The sequence below is a fragment of the Acanthaster planci genome, linkage group LG03, assembly GCF_054643075.1.
Source record: "Acanthaster planci isolate LZ-2023a linkage group LG03, COTS_SCS, whole genome shotgun sequence".
Lineage (NCBI taxonomy): Eukaryota > Metazoa > Echinodermata > Asteroidea > Valvatida > Acanthasteridae > Acanthaster > Acanthaster planci.
This window is the reverse complement of record NC_141779.1, coordinates 12,116,124-12,132,182: the sequence shown is the minus strand read 5'-3', so window position 1 is coordinate 12,132,182 and position 16,059 is coordinate 12,116,124. Positions and strand designations below refer to the sequence as shown.

Genomic DNA, 16,059 nt, shown 5'->3' with positions numbered 1-16,059 from the left:
TCTCTCTCACTTAGTCTTAGGATCCACTTTTTTGAGTGGGAGGGCCTGCCTCCCCCCTTTGGAGGTCCTGGAATGGGGTGGGGCTCAATGGATCCGCCTATTAATGGATGATGCCTGATGGTCTAATAACTGGCCCCCTCGCTTTGAAAATTGCTGTGCCACCGGCATACATGTATATGATTGTGTGTGGCAGTGCAGAGTTTGGGGTTTGTATGAGGCCGGTTATTTCGCATCCTGCTTATTGTGATTTTTTTTTTTGTTTCTTTCCTGCAGAGAGAAATGCTTTGTAGTTTTTGAGTGAGACCTTCAACCCTGTCAAGATGGATCAAGATGCAGAGCCCATGATATCGGCCAATGATAGCGTAGACATGCTGGATGTCGACGATAACTACATTGCCAACTATGGGACATTTGGGATTGATGAGAACGAAGGTGATGACTACTCACGGGATGACAGTGGCAAAGCGCACGAAGGGGAAGACACAGATGACGAAACCCAGAAGCTTGTCGTCACTGGCAAGAGGGGTAGGAAGCGAGGGGATTCGGGAGCATCCTTGAAGAGGGGGATGGTTATAGATGCAAACAGCCAGAAGGATGAAGAGAATGTTATCACTAATGGGGCCAACATGGAGGCAGAGCTGGAGGACAATCAGCACATTGAGGCGAAGACAGATGAAGATGAAAATGCTGGTAAGAGAGACAAAATAGTGGAGGTGATGGGAGGTGCACTGACAGGAGATGTGGATGATGGGGAGATTGAACTTAAGGTAGTTGAAGATGATGGGGAGGCAACTGGTGAGGATGGAGATAAGAGGCAGGAAGAGAAGGAGGAAAGACATGATTATGCAGAGGACAGTGATGATGTGAGGACATGTGAGCCCGAAAATGTTACCATGGAAACGGTCATCAGTGACGAGGACCGGGAGACGGATCCCTCCACAATGTCTGCTGTGAGCGAGGAGCAGGAGGACCAGACGGACGCAGCCCCCAAGCGGTCATCCCAGACCCTAGCCATCTCCATTAGCATGGTCAAGATGATGAAGGCAACCGAACCATCCTCGGAAGGTGTGCAAAAGCCAATCCCTCCCGAGCAGATCGTGCTGCAGCAACTGAAGAAAGAGAAGGACTCCTCCAGTTGCTACGATGACGGGGCATGCAAAGACACAGAAATGGAGCGGGTGCGTGCCTACTCCAAGAACCAGGGCCACCAGTCCATCAGCAGGCCCAAGGACTTCCATCGTTCAGGCTCTCTCTTCAGTGATCCCTCAGGGCGGGAAAGCCAAGCATTGGAGTGGGAATGGATCGAGGAGCCTGACCTGCAAGACGACACCGACTCACCAGGTGAGAGTTCCACCTTTGTGTTTTTCTCTAACACTTGAATCACACCAGAGAAAGAAATGCACTTTTCATTACCTTAGTGCATTAGAACTGGCACAACTCGGCACTTTCTTGTTTATAAACTGGAGTGTACAAAATAACTGAGGGGAGACGAGACAAGACAAAAACCTGGAAAATCAGGTCTGCAGATGTTAACAGGAAATGAAAGGTATGAATGCTGCAGAGTTTTTAATCCAGTCAGTCATAGGCAAAGTCAAGTGTTGGGTCACAAAATTCAGGGAACTCACAATGCCAAAGGATTCTGTTGAACTCCTTTTGGTCACAGTTTATTTGAATAGTTTTTGGCTGACTCAGTTATGGATTGACTCGTGATGATTTGCTTAGCAATCTGGTGTCTAATATTTACATTGTAAAACACCCAAAAAATCAGCTAGGGTTTAGTAAAAAATTTCCACGGTTGCCAAATTTTCCTCTACTAATTTAATGATTTTTAGTTGCACTTGGGTATAAATTTACATGCCGGGTACATGTACATTGTACAATGCATATGTGCATTTTCCATAGCTTACCGGTATATTTATGGACATACATACATGTAGAAATGTAGGGATTGATACCAAGTGTCATGCTTTCTTGTAAAATCTGTTGTGGGTGCTCACACCCATCTACATGTACATGTACATGCACATTGTCTCATACAAGGTGTCTTGTTCTTTTGTCATATGTATGTACATGCACAGTATGTACCGGCACCTACTGGTAACCCACTTACGCATTAAACGAATCCACTACAGTAGGTGTGGGTCTCACATTTTGCCATCAAATACTGTATGTGAAGTTCATTTCAATAAAGAAAAGATTAGATTCCACTAATAGGTTTGTTTTGTGTGCACAACTGCAAAGAAATAGATTATCGGCATTTTGTCGCCCACACTGTGTGTGCACAACTAGTCACCCTGGCATACATGTACATGTACTTTGTACAATACTCACGAGGGGCGTGTATTGATTCGGAAGTTACACAACAACACGTAGTTCCGATAGACATTTTGTACTGTAATTTACCCAAAACTAATAGGAATACAAATACATGTACATATCTATCAGATTTAGTACACCGTCTATTGTGCCTGCATGTGTTAAACTGCACATGTACCAGGTACACTTGTATCTTTTTCAACACCCTAGGTTTTTGGTTGGGTAAAGCCTACATGAGGTTTCCTGCGATAGACACAGACAGCATTACCATTACACCAAACAGTCCTGGCAGTACACGTACATGTACATGTACACAATCATGGAAATCAAACTTGTGTGCATCGATCTTTTGTGACTGACACAAACATGGATGCAGATTAGTTGCACAGAGTGATCTTGTTCAGTTTTGCCCAGTGTCGTCATCAGGATCATGTTGTCAGAGCAGAAAGACACAAGCTGGCATGATGGACTTACTGGTTCAATGATGTCTCCTCTCAGTTGAATACCACAAGCAGTTTTGGGCTGATTTTCTCATTTATACCTGTAATGGGTTTGAAATACAAAGTACTGTACATGTACATGTGCTGCAGACCATAAATGAAACACTTCAAATCCAAGTATCAGTTAAACTGGAAATGAAATGGTACGGTACACTCTACAGTATAACCACCGAAAAAGGCATTTTATATGAAAATATGGGACACCTTTTGCTCTAGAGGTTTTGTCAAATGATGTCCACACATACATGTACATGTACACCGGAGTACCCTCTCTCTTGCGATATGAAAATTACACGTACCGGTAACCTACCGGTGGTCAGTCAGGGGTACCCCTCATAACAAACTTTTCACTATGCTTAGTGCCTATCAACCACTTGTCAACGAGTACGTCTTAAACCATGTTTGCTTGTCCAGAGTATGTGTATAAGCATTGTACAGGTACAGTTGTGCTCAAAATTATTCATACCCTTTGGAAAATAACCTACTTTTCTAAATTCTTCATTTGTAAAAGCTATTATGTTGGTACTTCCACTGTATCTTTTGTCTATTTGTTGCAATACACAAACCCACAAGAGCGTTGGCTAAACTTCATTTGCATAATAATAGTTCGGCCTGGGTTTTTGTTTTGCTTCTGCTCAAAATTATTAAAGTGTCCACAAGCTTTCTGCATGTCTCCTTGTGGGATGTTGGCCCACTCTTCCTTGGTGAAAGCCTCCATCTGGGTCAGGTTGGATGGTCTCCTGGGCATCACTCTAGTCTTCAGCTTCCTCCACAGATTCTCTGTTGGATTTACATCAGGACTTTGACTTGGCCATTCTCGTACATGTACATGGACACCATTGTCCTTGAACCACTGCTTTTACTATTTTGGATGTGTGCTTGGATTCATTGTCCTGCTGGTATGGTACGTCCAATCTGGTCCAAGCTGGAGTTTCTATGCAGACACTTTCACATATTTTTTTCACAATGCCCTGTATCTTAATGAGGTTTCCAGTGTCACTAGCAGAGAAGCAACCTCATGGCATTATGTTGCCACCACCATGTTTGACGGTTGGGACTGTGTTCTTTAGCTTGTACATGTGTGCTTCTACTTGCTTCTTCCAGACGTAGGCATTATCCTTGTGGCCAAACAACTCCATCTTTGTCTCATCAGACTACAGGACCGATGACTAAAAAGGTAGGATCTTGGTTCAGATGTGCTCTGGCAAATGCCAGACAAGCCTCCTTATGTTTCTTCCTGAGTAATGGTGTCTTCCGGGGCCTGTGTCCGTGGAGACCTCCTTTGTGCAATACTGGCTGGAGGGTTGCCTGTGACACCTTTGTCCCTGCCTTGTCAAGGGTATTAGGGCCTTGGCTGTGATCCGCGGGTCGTTTTTGGCCTCCCGGCAGATTTTTCTGGTGAGTCTAGGAGACTTTGTGTATTGCAACAAATAGACAAAAGATATAGTGGAAGTACCAACATAATACCGGTAGTTTTTACAAATGAAGAATTTAGAAAAACATGTTATTTTCCAAAGGGTATGAATGATTTTGAGCACAACTGTACATATCCAGTACCGGTATGTGCATTTTCCAATTTGTTGACAACCTTTTGCAGACATTCACATGCGGTCCTTCGCCAGCGTCCACTCAGAGCCAAAGGGGTTCCGAGAGGTAGGGCGGGGTGTCTTCCTACCCCACCAGAAGTTGGAAGTCACCGTGGTGGACTGCGGACGGTCTTCGTCTTCCCAATTCATCAACCCTAACCTGTGAGTAGGAGCAATGTGACAGTTAACTTCTGTGAGCTTGGGCTTGGGGGAAATCAACATTTAGGAAGAAGTGTCCTATTCATGTAGTTGAAACCTACCTGTTAATGACTTGCTGGAAGAAAAAACAACAGTTGATCAAGGACAGAACTACACCTGTACACTGAACATGCATTACTCAGTGTGCATACTGGTACATGTATGTACATATGCACCTGTGTGTTATTTGGACTACATGTACATGTTTGGACCTTTTTAATTGGCTTGTCCAAACATGTACAATGTAGTTCACCCAGTTAATGCAGCAGGATTTTTTGTAATGTATGTGCAAGTTTGAGATTTGGATTTATAGGGGAGACAGGTTAATGTACATGTACATGTGCAGTTTACTTTGTACATTGCACGTACATGTACCTGTATGGAATGACAGTTCTTTCCCACAAAGAAGTAGCTGTATTGATACAATATCTTTAATCTAAGCCTTTTTACTATATGTACACTGTACATGTAGGAACCATCCTTAATCCTCCAAAATCCTCCGATTTTTTACAAGAAAAATATGCATTCAGCCTCAATCATCCGAAATCTTTCAAAATTTCTTGAAAATGTTTTTTGGAGGTGTGGCTACTGCCTCAATCCTTCAAACTCCTCTGGCAATTCCTGTGATTACAGTATGTTGAGGCAGTGCGAAGGGCATTCTTCAGCTGTGTGGTTGGTTCAAAAGAAATATTGGGCTGAATTTGTGCTTAATTAAGCGAAAACAATACAAGGTCTAATCCACGACCTTCACGTATGGCATCCTTCACAATCAGCCATACACTTTTGCCATTCATCCTCAATCTTTCAAAATCCTCCAAACTGCCTGAAGGATTTTGGAGGATTGAAGAGGGTTAGGGAAGGCTTTTAAAATACTGGTACTTTCATTCTAAAAACTTAATGAGCACTTGGAAAATGAAAAAGAAAAATATACATTGTACCGGTGCTTAAATGTATACATACATGTACATGTACATGTATACATGTACATAATTGGTAACCCGAAACTGCTGCAATACACTGTACATGTACATTAAGAAGCAATGATTTTCCAATATGTACCGGTACATGTACAGTGTACATGTAGATTAATGGAACTTCACAGACCAGCCGCTATTACATGTACATGTCTTTTTGCCTCGGGTCTGTTGTATCAGTATCATGGCAATGCATGGAACGAGTCATTGATCAGCCCTCTGCCATAGTGCCAGATTTCAGTTTATCAGGAAGCGCCCCTGTAATATTTGATACAGATTTACTGTGACCCTGGGAGTTGGGAAAGAAAAATAGCCCTGAGAAAACAGATTTGGGAAATGACATCCTAAAAACACAAACGGGATGGTGAACAAATGCAGGCCCACTCAATGCAAGGGCTTCACCTGTTTCTCATTCTTTGATGATGTGTGAAGTTGCTTGTTTTCCCTGCTGATTTTCTGCGAATCCAGGTACTTCATCGAGGTGAAACATGGCACTTGCATCTGGACAATACAGCGTCGGAGCAACGACTTTTTGAAGCTGCACGAAGAGATGTTACTGTACAAAGCTCGTCTTGCCATACCCATAGGCGACCGCGGGTGAGTGCAAATGCAGCATCACCCACATGAGCACTCCGTTTCTCTCTGCAATATGCAGAATTGAACCGCAGCTGGGATCATTGTGTTTGTGTTCTTGGGCAAGGCACTTTACTATAATTTCTTGCTCCTGCAAAGGGGTATAAATTTGCATGTGTTTTTGATAAAGAACAGATTTGGGCGTGCCGCATACGTAACATGCATACTAGTACATACATACCGGTACATACATGTATATGAAGAGTACAAACTGATCGCATGGCCTAATGAACAAAAATAAGAAAGTGTTGTGTTTGCGTACATGTACTGGTAACCAACAATTGCAAAGTATGTACATGTTTGTATCTGTGGGATTACATGTACATGTACACGTAAGTGAAAGCTTTTGTTTGGTAACCGCACGTTTTGTGACATTTTGACACTGTTGGTCCAGGTAACAACTGGTTTCAAGGTTGAGTGTCCTGCCCTCCAACCACACATTGGCACAGATGAAGTGCCGACTAAGACAACTTCTCTTCATTGTAATTCCTAATTGGGTACATCTGTACTTGGATGTTTTCATGTATGCATGTACATGTATGTACATGTACTTGCAGTGCATGCATGTGCATGTACATGACTGGTTAGCATCTGTTCAGTCATGGAGCTATTAAACAGAAGAAGTCGGCACATACAGAGATCAAAAGGGTCAATGATGGCCACCGCCAGCACTTCACATGCTGCAAGGACAAAACAAATTCTGCGCTGCTTGCGGGCTAAAAGAAATGCTCGGAGTTGCATTTGCAAAGGATCATGGGTACCGCGCATGCGTGTCCGTAACACTTCTGCATGTTCAACATGGCCGCCTTGAGATAGAAACCATCGTCATTGGAGACTTAAATTTCGATAATTTTAGTGACTGTCCCGATATTCCAATGACAATGAAAGTCTGGTTACGTCTTTACATCCCCAAAACGTCTCTCTTAACAATAAACAGAATTACTTACTAATACAAATTCTCCAAAAAATACGCACAAGAAAACTGAAAGAATGTAGCTGGTCCAGAGGAAAATAAAAAAAGCACACAAAAAACATGGGAAGATTCGTTGTCCTTTCTGTCATTGTCCACAACTGCCTCGGCATGAAACCTCACCACGTTGTCAAATGCATCCTTGCGGATTACGGTCTGCAGGGACTTTGTTCTAACTCCTTGTGTTTAATAGCTCCATGGTTCAATGAACAGGAGTCACATCGGAGCCTATTTTACTTTCAGAATCCATGCATCGTAATCTGCTATTCTAATCCCACTCCTTTCAATTTTGTATTCCAGCCAAATTTGATGAAATTTGAATTATTGCTGGCAACAATGTGCCTGTTACAATCAAGGCTAGGGCAAGTAAGAATAGGCACAATTGCAGTCCATGTGGCAAATCTTGGAATATCACAGTTGAAAAGTGTACATTTATACTGTGTGTAATATCTGGTAAGCTTAAAAGCCTAAGTTTTGAATATTTTGGCATGTTGGGGGGAGATATATGTAACATGTATGTGCAGCTGATTATCTGCCTGTGCAATAGTTTCTCCAGTGTTGCATTTCTCCAAATATTAGTTCCAACCCCACCATTTGTTTGGTTCTGTTTATCTGATTTTATTACATTCACTGTTTTTTCATCTACTCGGCCAGCCATCTTCAGAGGAGGCGAACATTCAAGGCCAACCGTGATCGGGACTTGGCACATTTTCCCAGGACACCCGATGCATTTGTACGAGCCCAGCAGCTGCCTAAGAGAATGGTGAGTCCTCACACTGCACAATGCCAGCTTTGTACCTTAACACCAATTGTTAGGAGCCTTAGTTTACTATGATTTTATGAAATAAAAACTACCCTTATAATGTTTGTCTTGTTTGTTGTGTGGTAAGTAATACACATTCATACATTGTGCACATTTATGACACAAAACACATCCGACCAAAACAAAATTGAAACTATAAATGTGCCTTGGAAGTCCCCAAGCAAAAACACCCAACCCAATCCCACCCCACCCCACCCCACCCCACATCAAACACTTGCCCCCCCCCCAAATGTCACAGACTTTATACACAGGACAGATCTCTTCTTCTCCATAATTATGCTGCCTGGATTCTTGAATTTCCCTGTGGTACATGCACATGTACATGTACGTACAGTACTTATTCATCAATGTGGAAATATATTACATTGAACTTGGAATATGCTGGTACACGTGCAGTGATTCTACATGTACTGGATACTGTGTGTATTGGTAAGTATCCTAAATTGTCCCAAATATTATTCCTGGCTTTTCAATATTTTGACGTCTTCAGACCTTCACTGTCCAACCAATCTATGTATATACATGTACGTAGTGTACTTGACCCATGTTAATGTACTTTTGTCGTAGGAAAAAATTTTAAGCCTTTGGTCAACTGCACTAGCTGTGAGAGTGAGTGTTACCGTACCTTAACCTCCCAGAATAAGGTTTTGTAGGATTCTGTAGAATTGAGGAATTAGGGTACAGCCCAGCCACTACCTTGTGGCTGCATGGCTGCAACTCGGTGAAAACAGTTTGCTGGTCGTCAGACAGGCACATGATCCATGACTTTACATGCAGTTGTTGCAGTTGTTCCCTGGAGAACGCATAACATAGGAAGAAGCGAACATCTTAATTTCTTTTTGTCAGATAAATTTGCTTGTGCAAAATTGCCTGTTACCGTAATGGTCCATTTGAGTACCACATGGCTGTCCTTACTGGAATTGCAGTAATAGACCTCTGTTACCTGTGAAGTGAAGTTATCACAGTATCTGGTATTATAGTGAAGCTGGATTTTCATGGGAATTTTGTTTATTCACATTTTATTTTTTTGTTCAGAATCAAATGTAAGGCTGTGCACAGTCATTGTGAAGATAGTTAACACTTTTTATCATGTCGGCTTGAGTGGAAGTCACACAGTGTATGTGTGTACATGTATGCTGCAGTAGGCAATCCGAGAGGCAGAAATTACCAGTGAAAAAATTCAGTCACACAAGCTGATAAAATCTGATCGGATATTGTGAGTATTAATCGTAATTTTTATACTCACAGACTCCCTCAATCAGGATGTAAATTTCAAATCTGAAATTTGATCTGAAAATGAGAACAGAAAGTGGTACCCTACAATACCTTCCTGTATATTTCTAACAGCGCAGCATGTATTTCTGGTCTCTCTGATTATTCAACACCGTCAGTTCTGTAGATTTCTGTGGCAGTTTTTAGTTTCTGTCGATATGATGCACCCACTTAAATCATGTTTTTTTTCTGCTTATTTGTCAGCATCAATACGAAGTGTACTTGAAGAGTTTAGTGAGAAATCCTCTGTATCGGAACCACCCCCAAACGGTGAGCACTGTACCAGTAGTGATATGAAAAGATCTAGGAAGTTAAATTTTTACAATTGCAGAACGTGAGTTTTGGGAAAAGTGTTAAAAAAATGTTACACAGATTTTGTAAGGGGTTAATGAATTCCTATTTAATGCAGTGAAGACCCTATTCATGTACATGTCGAAGATTGAATGATGATTGGCTTGAGTGGGATTTGAACCCACTATCTGCAATATACTGTACTGGTTCTGTAGCGTCTGAGCTATCCAGCCCTACAATGTACCGATATGTGAGAAGTCTCCCAATTCTTCAGTGTCCTTGTTCAGGAAGTACATGTACCGTACAGGCATCAACTTTAAATACTCTTCATAATAACCTAAGACAGTTCAGCCATTCTCATGGGCCGAGAGCTTGTCATGTGGCCTGTTGTACAATGTTAAAGGTTGATAAAGTACCAGCTGGCTGGGCACCAGCTTATGCAGTACCTACATACTGTGCACATGCCAGTTTGCACGTTGATAAAGAGATTGCTTACAATTACCAGTGACAGTCACACAAATATTAACTGACCGAATAGTTATGACATGTACATGTATGATGCATGCATGTACATGAACATGTATGTTCATCAGTTAAAAGTAATCACACAGACTATGACAAAAGTTATTTATTAACTGTAAGCTGTAAAACAAATTATACAATACCTCATTATACTTTAACCTGTCACTCCTATACAGTGTATTTGAAGCTTATCACTTTAGTGACCATGGCCATTACAAGTGACTAGAAGTGGCAGCATGTTTTCAACATAGGTTTTACAAACAGATGGTTTTTCCAATTCGGCCACATCCAGTTTGGGTATTGAGCTTTTCAGAAAAGGTGGCGGTCTGTGCATTTTGCTTTGTGCAATACATATTTATCCATCAGAGAAAGAAAATAAAACGAGAGCTTATCTGTCTGTTTGCCAAGAGAACAGAGCACTTTTTCGCATTGTTTTGCAATTTTGAACAATTTGTGTATACTGGAAAAGTCGGCACATCACGTTGCTTTAAGTCTGTAACACTTTTTAAAAACATGTAAATGAGAGCTTTCAATTAACCCAATCACATATATGTAGTGTAGAAGGAACACTTGTTTATGAATGTCCCTTTAATGTTACGTGATTGCATGGTCATGTGGTTACGGCATCATTACATAATGTCACTTTTCATCTATAACACGTCCCTTTCAAGATACACGCAAGGTTTCATAGAAATTGGGACTCTGTTTAGGAAATGTAATGCTGTAAAGAGTGCCCCTTCAATGTCACGTGCCTGTCACGTGATGACATTGTCAACATATCATGCCAGTTTTCATCTCAAACACATCCCTTTGTGGATACACGCAAGGTTTCAACCCGATCGGACATGTAGTTTAGTTAGTGTAGCCATTTCAAATCTGTGTACAAAAAGCTATGGGAAAAAATAAAGATTGAAAATTTCAAAATATTTTACATGATGACTTCATCATGACATCACTACTTCGGTAGAATATTTGCCTGATCATCTGTGCTTGGTGTAACTTTTAGATTCAAGTCTGCTAGCTGAAGATATTGCAACTTGAAATCTATGTACAAAGTCTATAGGGAAAATTAAAGATTAAAAAATGCATAGCAAATCAAATGATGACGTCATGATGATGTCATCAATTTGGAAAATACTTTGCATGTGGGTCGTCATTGGGTGTAAGTTTGATAATGATTGAAGATTGCTAAGTGACCAAAACTGTGCCTCAGAAACGTGTACAATGTGAATGGGCCAAAAAACATATTGAAAAATCAATAAAAAATCACTTGATGACATCATCATGACTTCATGCTTCTATGCACATCTATGCATAAGGGTCCTTTATTGGTGTAAGTTTGATGACATTCGGGAGTTGTTTAGGCACTAAAGTGGTGGCCAGAAAAAACGTGCACAAATTAAATGGCCTTTTGGGGAACAAAAATCAGAACAAAAAGAATGCCTTTTTCGCAAATTTGCGAAAAAGCCGAAAAATCAGAACAAAAAGAATACCTTTTTCGCAAATTTGCGAAAAAGCCAATAAGAATTTGCCTGATCTACATGTATATTGAGTGGTTTTGCTATCATTTGTAAACACTGTATGTACAAAGTTTACCCAGACAAGCTCAGCTAGTGGTCAAGTGGTAAAGATGTCTGCACTAGTTCGAGTCCCACCCAAGTGAGCTTGTGGTGTTTTCATAAGCCCTCACACAATGCTGAATATGCAGTGTTTGTGAATCCATGTTGGCAAAGTAAAGAACACTCAGTGTAAAATCTACGTCTCCAAGATGCAAAACCAACTTAAAAATTGCCTTATAGGAAAGCATGCACTATATGTAAACAGCATTCCACCCTGAGGAAAGTTGCACTCACATTATAATCCTGGTACATGTATGTGCTTTTGGCTGTTTTGGCAGTTGGAGTTTCTGGAAGTTAGCCACCTTTCCTTTGTGGATGAGCTGGGACCAAAAGGAAAGTAAGTTTTTCAGCTACGAGTTGGACTTTCATGTTGATTCATTCCCATATATCTAGCAAATAACAAGGCGTGTTTGGTACTTTCAATACATGTAAAATGTATGATGCTCTCAGCTTGGATGGCCTCTGTGATATTTTCTGTGAAAAGTACTGAGTCAATACTGGCTTTCTGATATACATGCATTGCTGATGAATCTTTCCAATAACAGTTGTGTTTCACATGTAAACATTCTCACTTTCTGTTAAAATACAATATTGGTACTTCCAAAATACAAATATTGCTTTCAGTTTGATGGACTTTATGATATTTTCATGGAAAAGGCCGTGCTTTGAAACCTGCTTCCTTATTCATTTATTGCTCATCAATCATTGATGGCAGTTTTGTTTTCATATTTGAATATTCCCACATCCTATTATAATACTGTGTATTTGCTGCTTGCTGCTTGTAGGCAAGAACAGAACAGGAGATAAATTCTGTGATTATAAACTTGTTATATTGTACATGTTGTATGTAATTCATGTGGTACATTGTCCACAAGTACATGTAACCGTTTTTCTCATTACAGTTTTTTTAGTTTTTTAAATCTTTCCTTGAGTGTCATTTTTATTCAGAGTAGGTTGTCATTGTAGTTTTTAGCCACTTCCTGCTGGGGCATTTATCAATGTTGATGATGCTGGGGCGGGATATTTATCATTTTTTTCTGTTTTCAAAATTCTTTAAAAATTCCTATCTTCATTTACTGGACACTTACAAACACATGAAGGCATGTCTGGTGTCCACACTAGCCAGACAGATAAAATCTGTTGATGCCTGAGTGTTTCAGCCAGGCCTGCAGCCTTCTGAAAAGAGCCCAGATTTTGTGGTGTTACGTAATATTCTTTTGTTCACGGATCTGGCTCAGTGCACTGCTGACCTCTTTTCAATAGGGGCCAGATTGGCATGCAGCGGTGCTGTGTGGCTCATCGCTGTGGTGGTGGAGCGCTTTTGTCCCTGGTGGTAATCTGCTTGCTCTAAATGCCCCAAACTGTGGTATAGTGTTTCAAAACAAGGCTGGATTATCTCCACTTTTGAGAGTGAAAAAATGTACGTAATGCCCAGCAGCCTGGTCTTTTGTTCCGAGTACGGGCTTTTGTTACAAGGCCCTGTTCCTTTTGTCCGAGTTCAGAGACCCCGGCCACGTATACAAAGCATACGTGTCCGGATCCAGAGTCCCCGGCAGGAAGTGGTTAATTCCTCTCTTTTTGAAGATCAATAATTCTGAACTAGTGTACAATGGAACGCCGCTATACCAAACACCGCTATACCGAACATTCGGCTGTACTCAACATCTTCCTTGGCTCCCAATAATTTGTGCACAGAACCTACCGAACACTCTTCAGTTGCAGTTTGTAATTCCCGAACGTCAACATGATAAAACAGTCGGCGATGTTGGAAAGTGACAAGTGGCCATTATTTCCCCAAGGATTAGAAGGGAAAGCCACTAGTTGTCAACGGTATTGAATAGACACTGGTTTTGCGACTCCACATGATCGGGTGCAGAAGAAAACCGCACGTACGTGCACGGTGGCATTGCACTAATAATAGTCTAAAGAGGGCGCTGCCGATAAACAAATCAATCGAGATTCCCCACAGCATTCATCAGAGATCGATCCTAAGCAGTAGTTTCACGACTTTTAGGATAAACTTGATATCAATTTTTTGACTAAAGTTTAAATAAAAAACAAAAATAATTAACAGATACATTTCTAGAAACCTTAAACTTGACTGCAATGGCAAAACATTACAAAAACAGCGAACCAAGATATGACAAGAGGGTGCTCTTCAGTTAGACAAGAGAGGGCGCTATTCAACATGGCAACAATGGCAACAGTTAAATTCGCCATACCGAACGACCCCTGTACCGAACATTTAGCGTGGACCCTGTCTTGTTTGTTATAGCAGCGTTCCACTGTATTCATTGTCTTTGGTATCATAACTGGCACCACATGTACAACCAGTTGTACTGAATATGTCACCCACATGGAGTCACTTGCAGAGTTTGGCTTGAAATGGTAGTGTCATGTACTCCTGCAGAAGAGACAGGATGAATATTGAGCCGGAATCTCCAGATCATAAAGTTCAGGTGTGAAATAGAGCCAGAGACAAAGCCATGATTTGAATAGTCACTTTTAAAAAAATCTTGTGTCAAGTACTTGGATTTCATTGGTGACTATTTTAGAGGCACAGCTCGATGTATGGATTGTATGTCTCATGAATATTTACAAGTATCTCAGTAATCGTTTCAGTAATAACTACATGTATTTACGAATCAGTAATGGTAATTCTTACTCAAAGGAAGAGTGTTGTAACATTTGCCTCGGGGTTCAGGCATACCAGTGCATGTGAGCATTAAAGAATTTGACTTTGTGTCTGAATGTCAACAGGGAAGGTTGGATTCAGAAGAGGTCAGGAGGTCACCGAGTGCCCATCACTAGATGCTGCCCTTGCCTGGTGTGCACAGACTGTACATCAGTTGCAGCCCATTACAGTAAAAGGTAGAGTCACTGTTAAATTCAATTTTGCCAGTTTTTACAAATCTCAGCACAAATGAGTAGGTTGGCTATCATTCTCCCATACAACTGAGGACTTGGAGCAAAGGGTTTCATGAGAGAACGGCGAGCACCAAGTTCTCAGTAGGATTTGTGCACAGACCCTACGATTGGAACCAAAAAATGGGATTATAGGAGGGCATTGTGGGTATAGGGTCCGTTTGAGTAGCTTCCACAGGGCAATCCTGACCCAGGGTGGCAGTGTGTCAGAAAAGGGAGACTAGGACAACACATTAGACCACATGGACTAATGCATCAACCAGAGGGCAAGCCATTCAATACTGCTGTGGCGCTATACTCTTGGGCAGGTGGTACATGTGTAGTAAATACCTCTTTGATCAGTACTAGGCTGTTGTGACTTGCCAAACCTACAAACACCTCAAGTTTAAGAAGGTACCTGTTTGAGTGCCACAGCGGTAATGTTTGCCCTTCCTGATTGGTCTTGTGCCCTCTTTTTACTGACCAGTAGAGAGTCCAGAACAGAATAGCTGGTGAAACATAGAGGTTGTGTACCGAGGCCCTTGACCTTGACAGGTGCTCATCTTTTTACTTCACTCCTTCACTTCAGGTGGTTGGTAACCAAGGACTCCTTTGTTGCTTACGTCAGACCCAGCGATGGTCACATCCGGGCGGTCATGCTGGCCGATGCAGACTTTGATGCCAAGTGGGGTATCGAAGAGACCAATCTCAACACGGGCCTCATTATCTCCAACCAGTACAGGTAGATTCAACTTGATACGACTTGGCAGCAGAATGTACAATGTCAGTGAGCCAGTTGCTCTGGCAAGGTAGAGGGTCTGTGACTTGTATCCAATTTGATTGAGTGCGTTAAGTTCTTCCTTGTTGGCATCAGTGGTGAAAGCCTACCCTTTGTAACAATGACGTAACATAGTGTTTACAACAGTGCATGGTGGGACAGAGTGGGGTCATTGGTGTGGTGTACACGACCTGTTGTGTGCCATGGGTAGAGAAAATGGCAGACATGGGAATTACATTTGATCACAAGCAAGCAAAAGGTGCAATCTTACAGTTCCCAGTTTTGGAAGGTAATGCTCTCGTACCCCAGAATATTTCAAAACGATGGTTACATAAAACCAGCATTGGCCTTCTGGAACCAGAGATAATCGACTCCATTTACTTATGATAGCAGTGTATGGTGATATATCACCTACGATCTCCATTCTGTCCCACCACGCACTGCAGTTAACACAGTGCTATGCCTTGAAAGGGCAAGATTGTAAACCATTTTGAACAATTCACTAAAGTGCTACAAATGATGCATTTTGGTTGCTGCAGACAAAATTTTGGCTGTTTAGGACAGCATTTTGACACAAAAAAGTCGCAAATTTGGTGCAATTTTGGACCATCTGTTTGCACTATTTTTGTAATCTGCTGGCCAACTTGGGCCATGTATGTACGTGTACTTCTTG

The 16,059-nt window shown here is 41.4% G+C and overlaps 1 protein-coding gene across 4 annotated transcripts in view; it reads left to right on the top strand.

Annotated features, from left to right (window-relative positions):
• Positions 1–16,059, top strand: part of LOC110987506 (phospholipase D1-like) — a 42,284-nt gene that overhangs the window by 9,265 nt on the left and 16,960 nt on the right. For all 4 annotated transcript variants that reach the window (XM_022250297.2, XM_022250292.2, XM_022250295.2 and 1 more), the window contains exons 2-9: positions 274–1,341; positions 4,414–4,564; positions 6,043–6,171; positions 7,832–7,940; positions 9,477–9,542; positions 11,983–12,041; positions 14,465–14,575; positions 15,198–15,350. In XM_022250297.2, coding sequence (XP_022105989.2) covers positions 321–1,341; positions 4,414–4,564; positions 6,043–6,171; positions 7,832–7,940; positions 9,477–9,542; positions 11,983–12,041; positions 14,465–14,575; positions 15,198–15,350 — 1,799 coding nt within the window. In that variant the 5' untranslated portion in view covers positions 274–320. The remainder of the gene's footprint in view (positions 1–273; positions 1,342–4,413; positions 4,565–6,042; positions 6,172–7,831; positions 7,941–9,476; positions 9,543–11,982; positions 12,042–14,464; positions 14,576–15,197; positions 15,351–16,059) is intronic.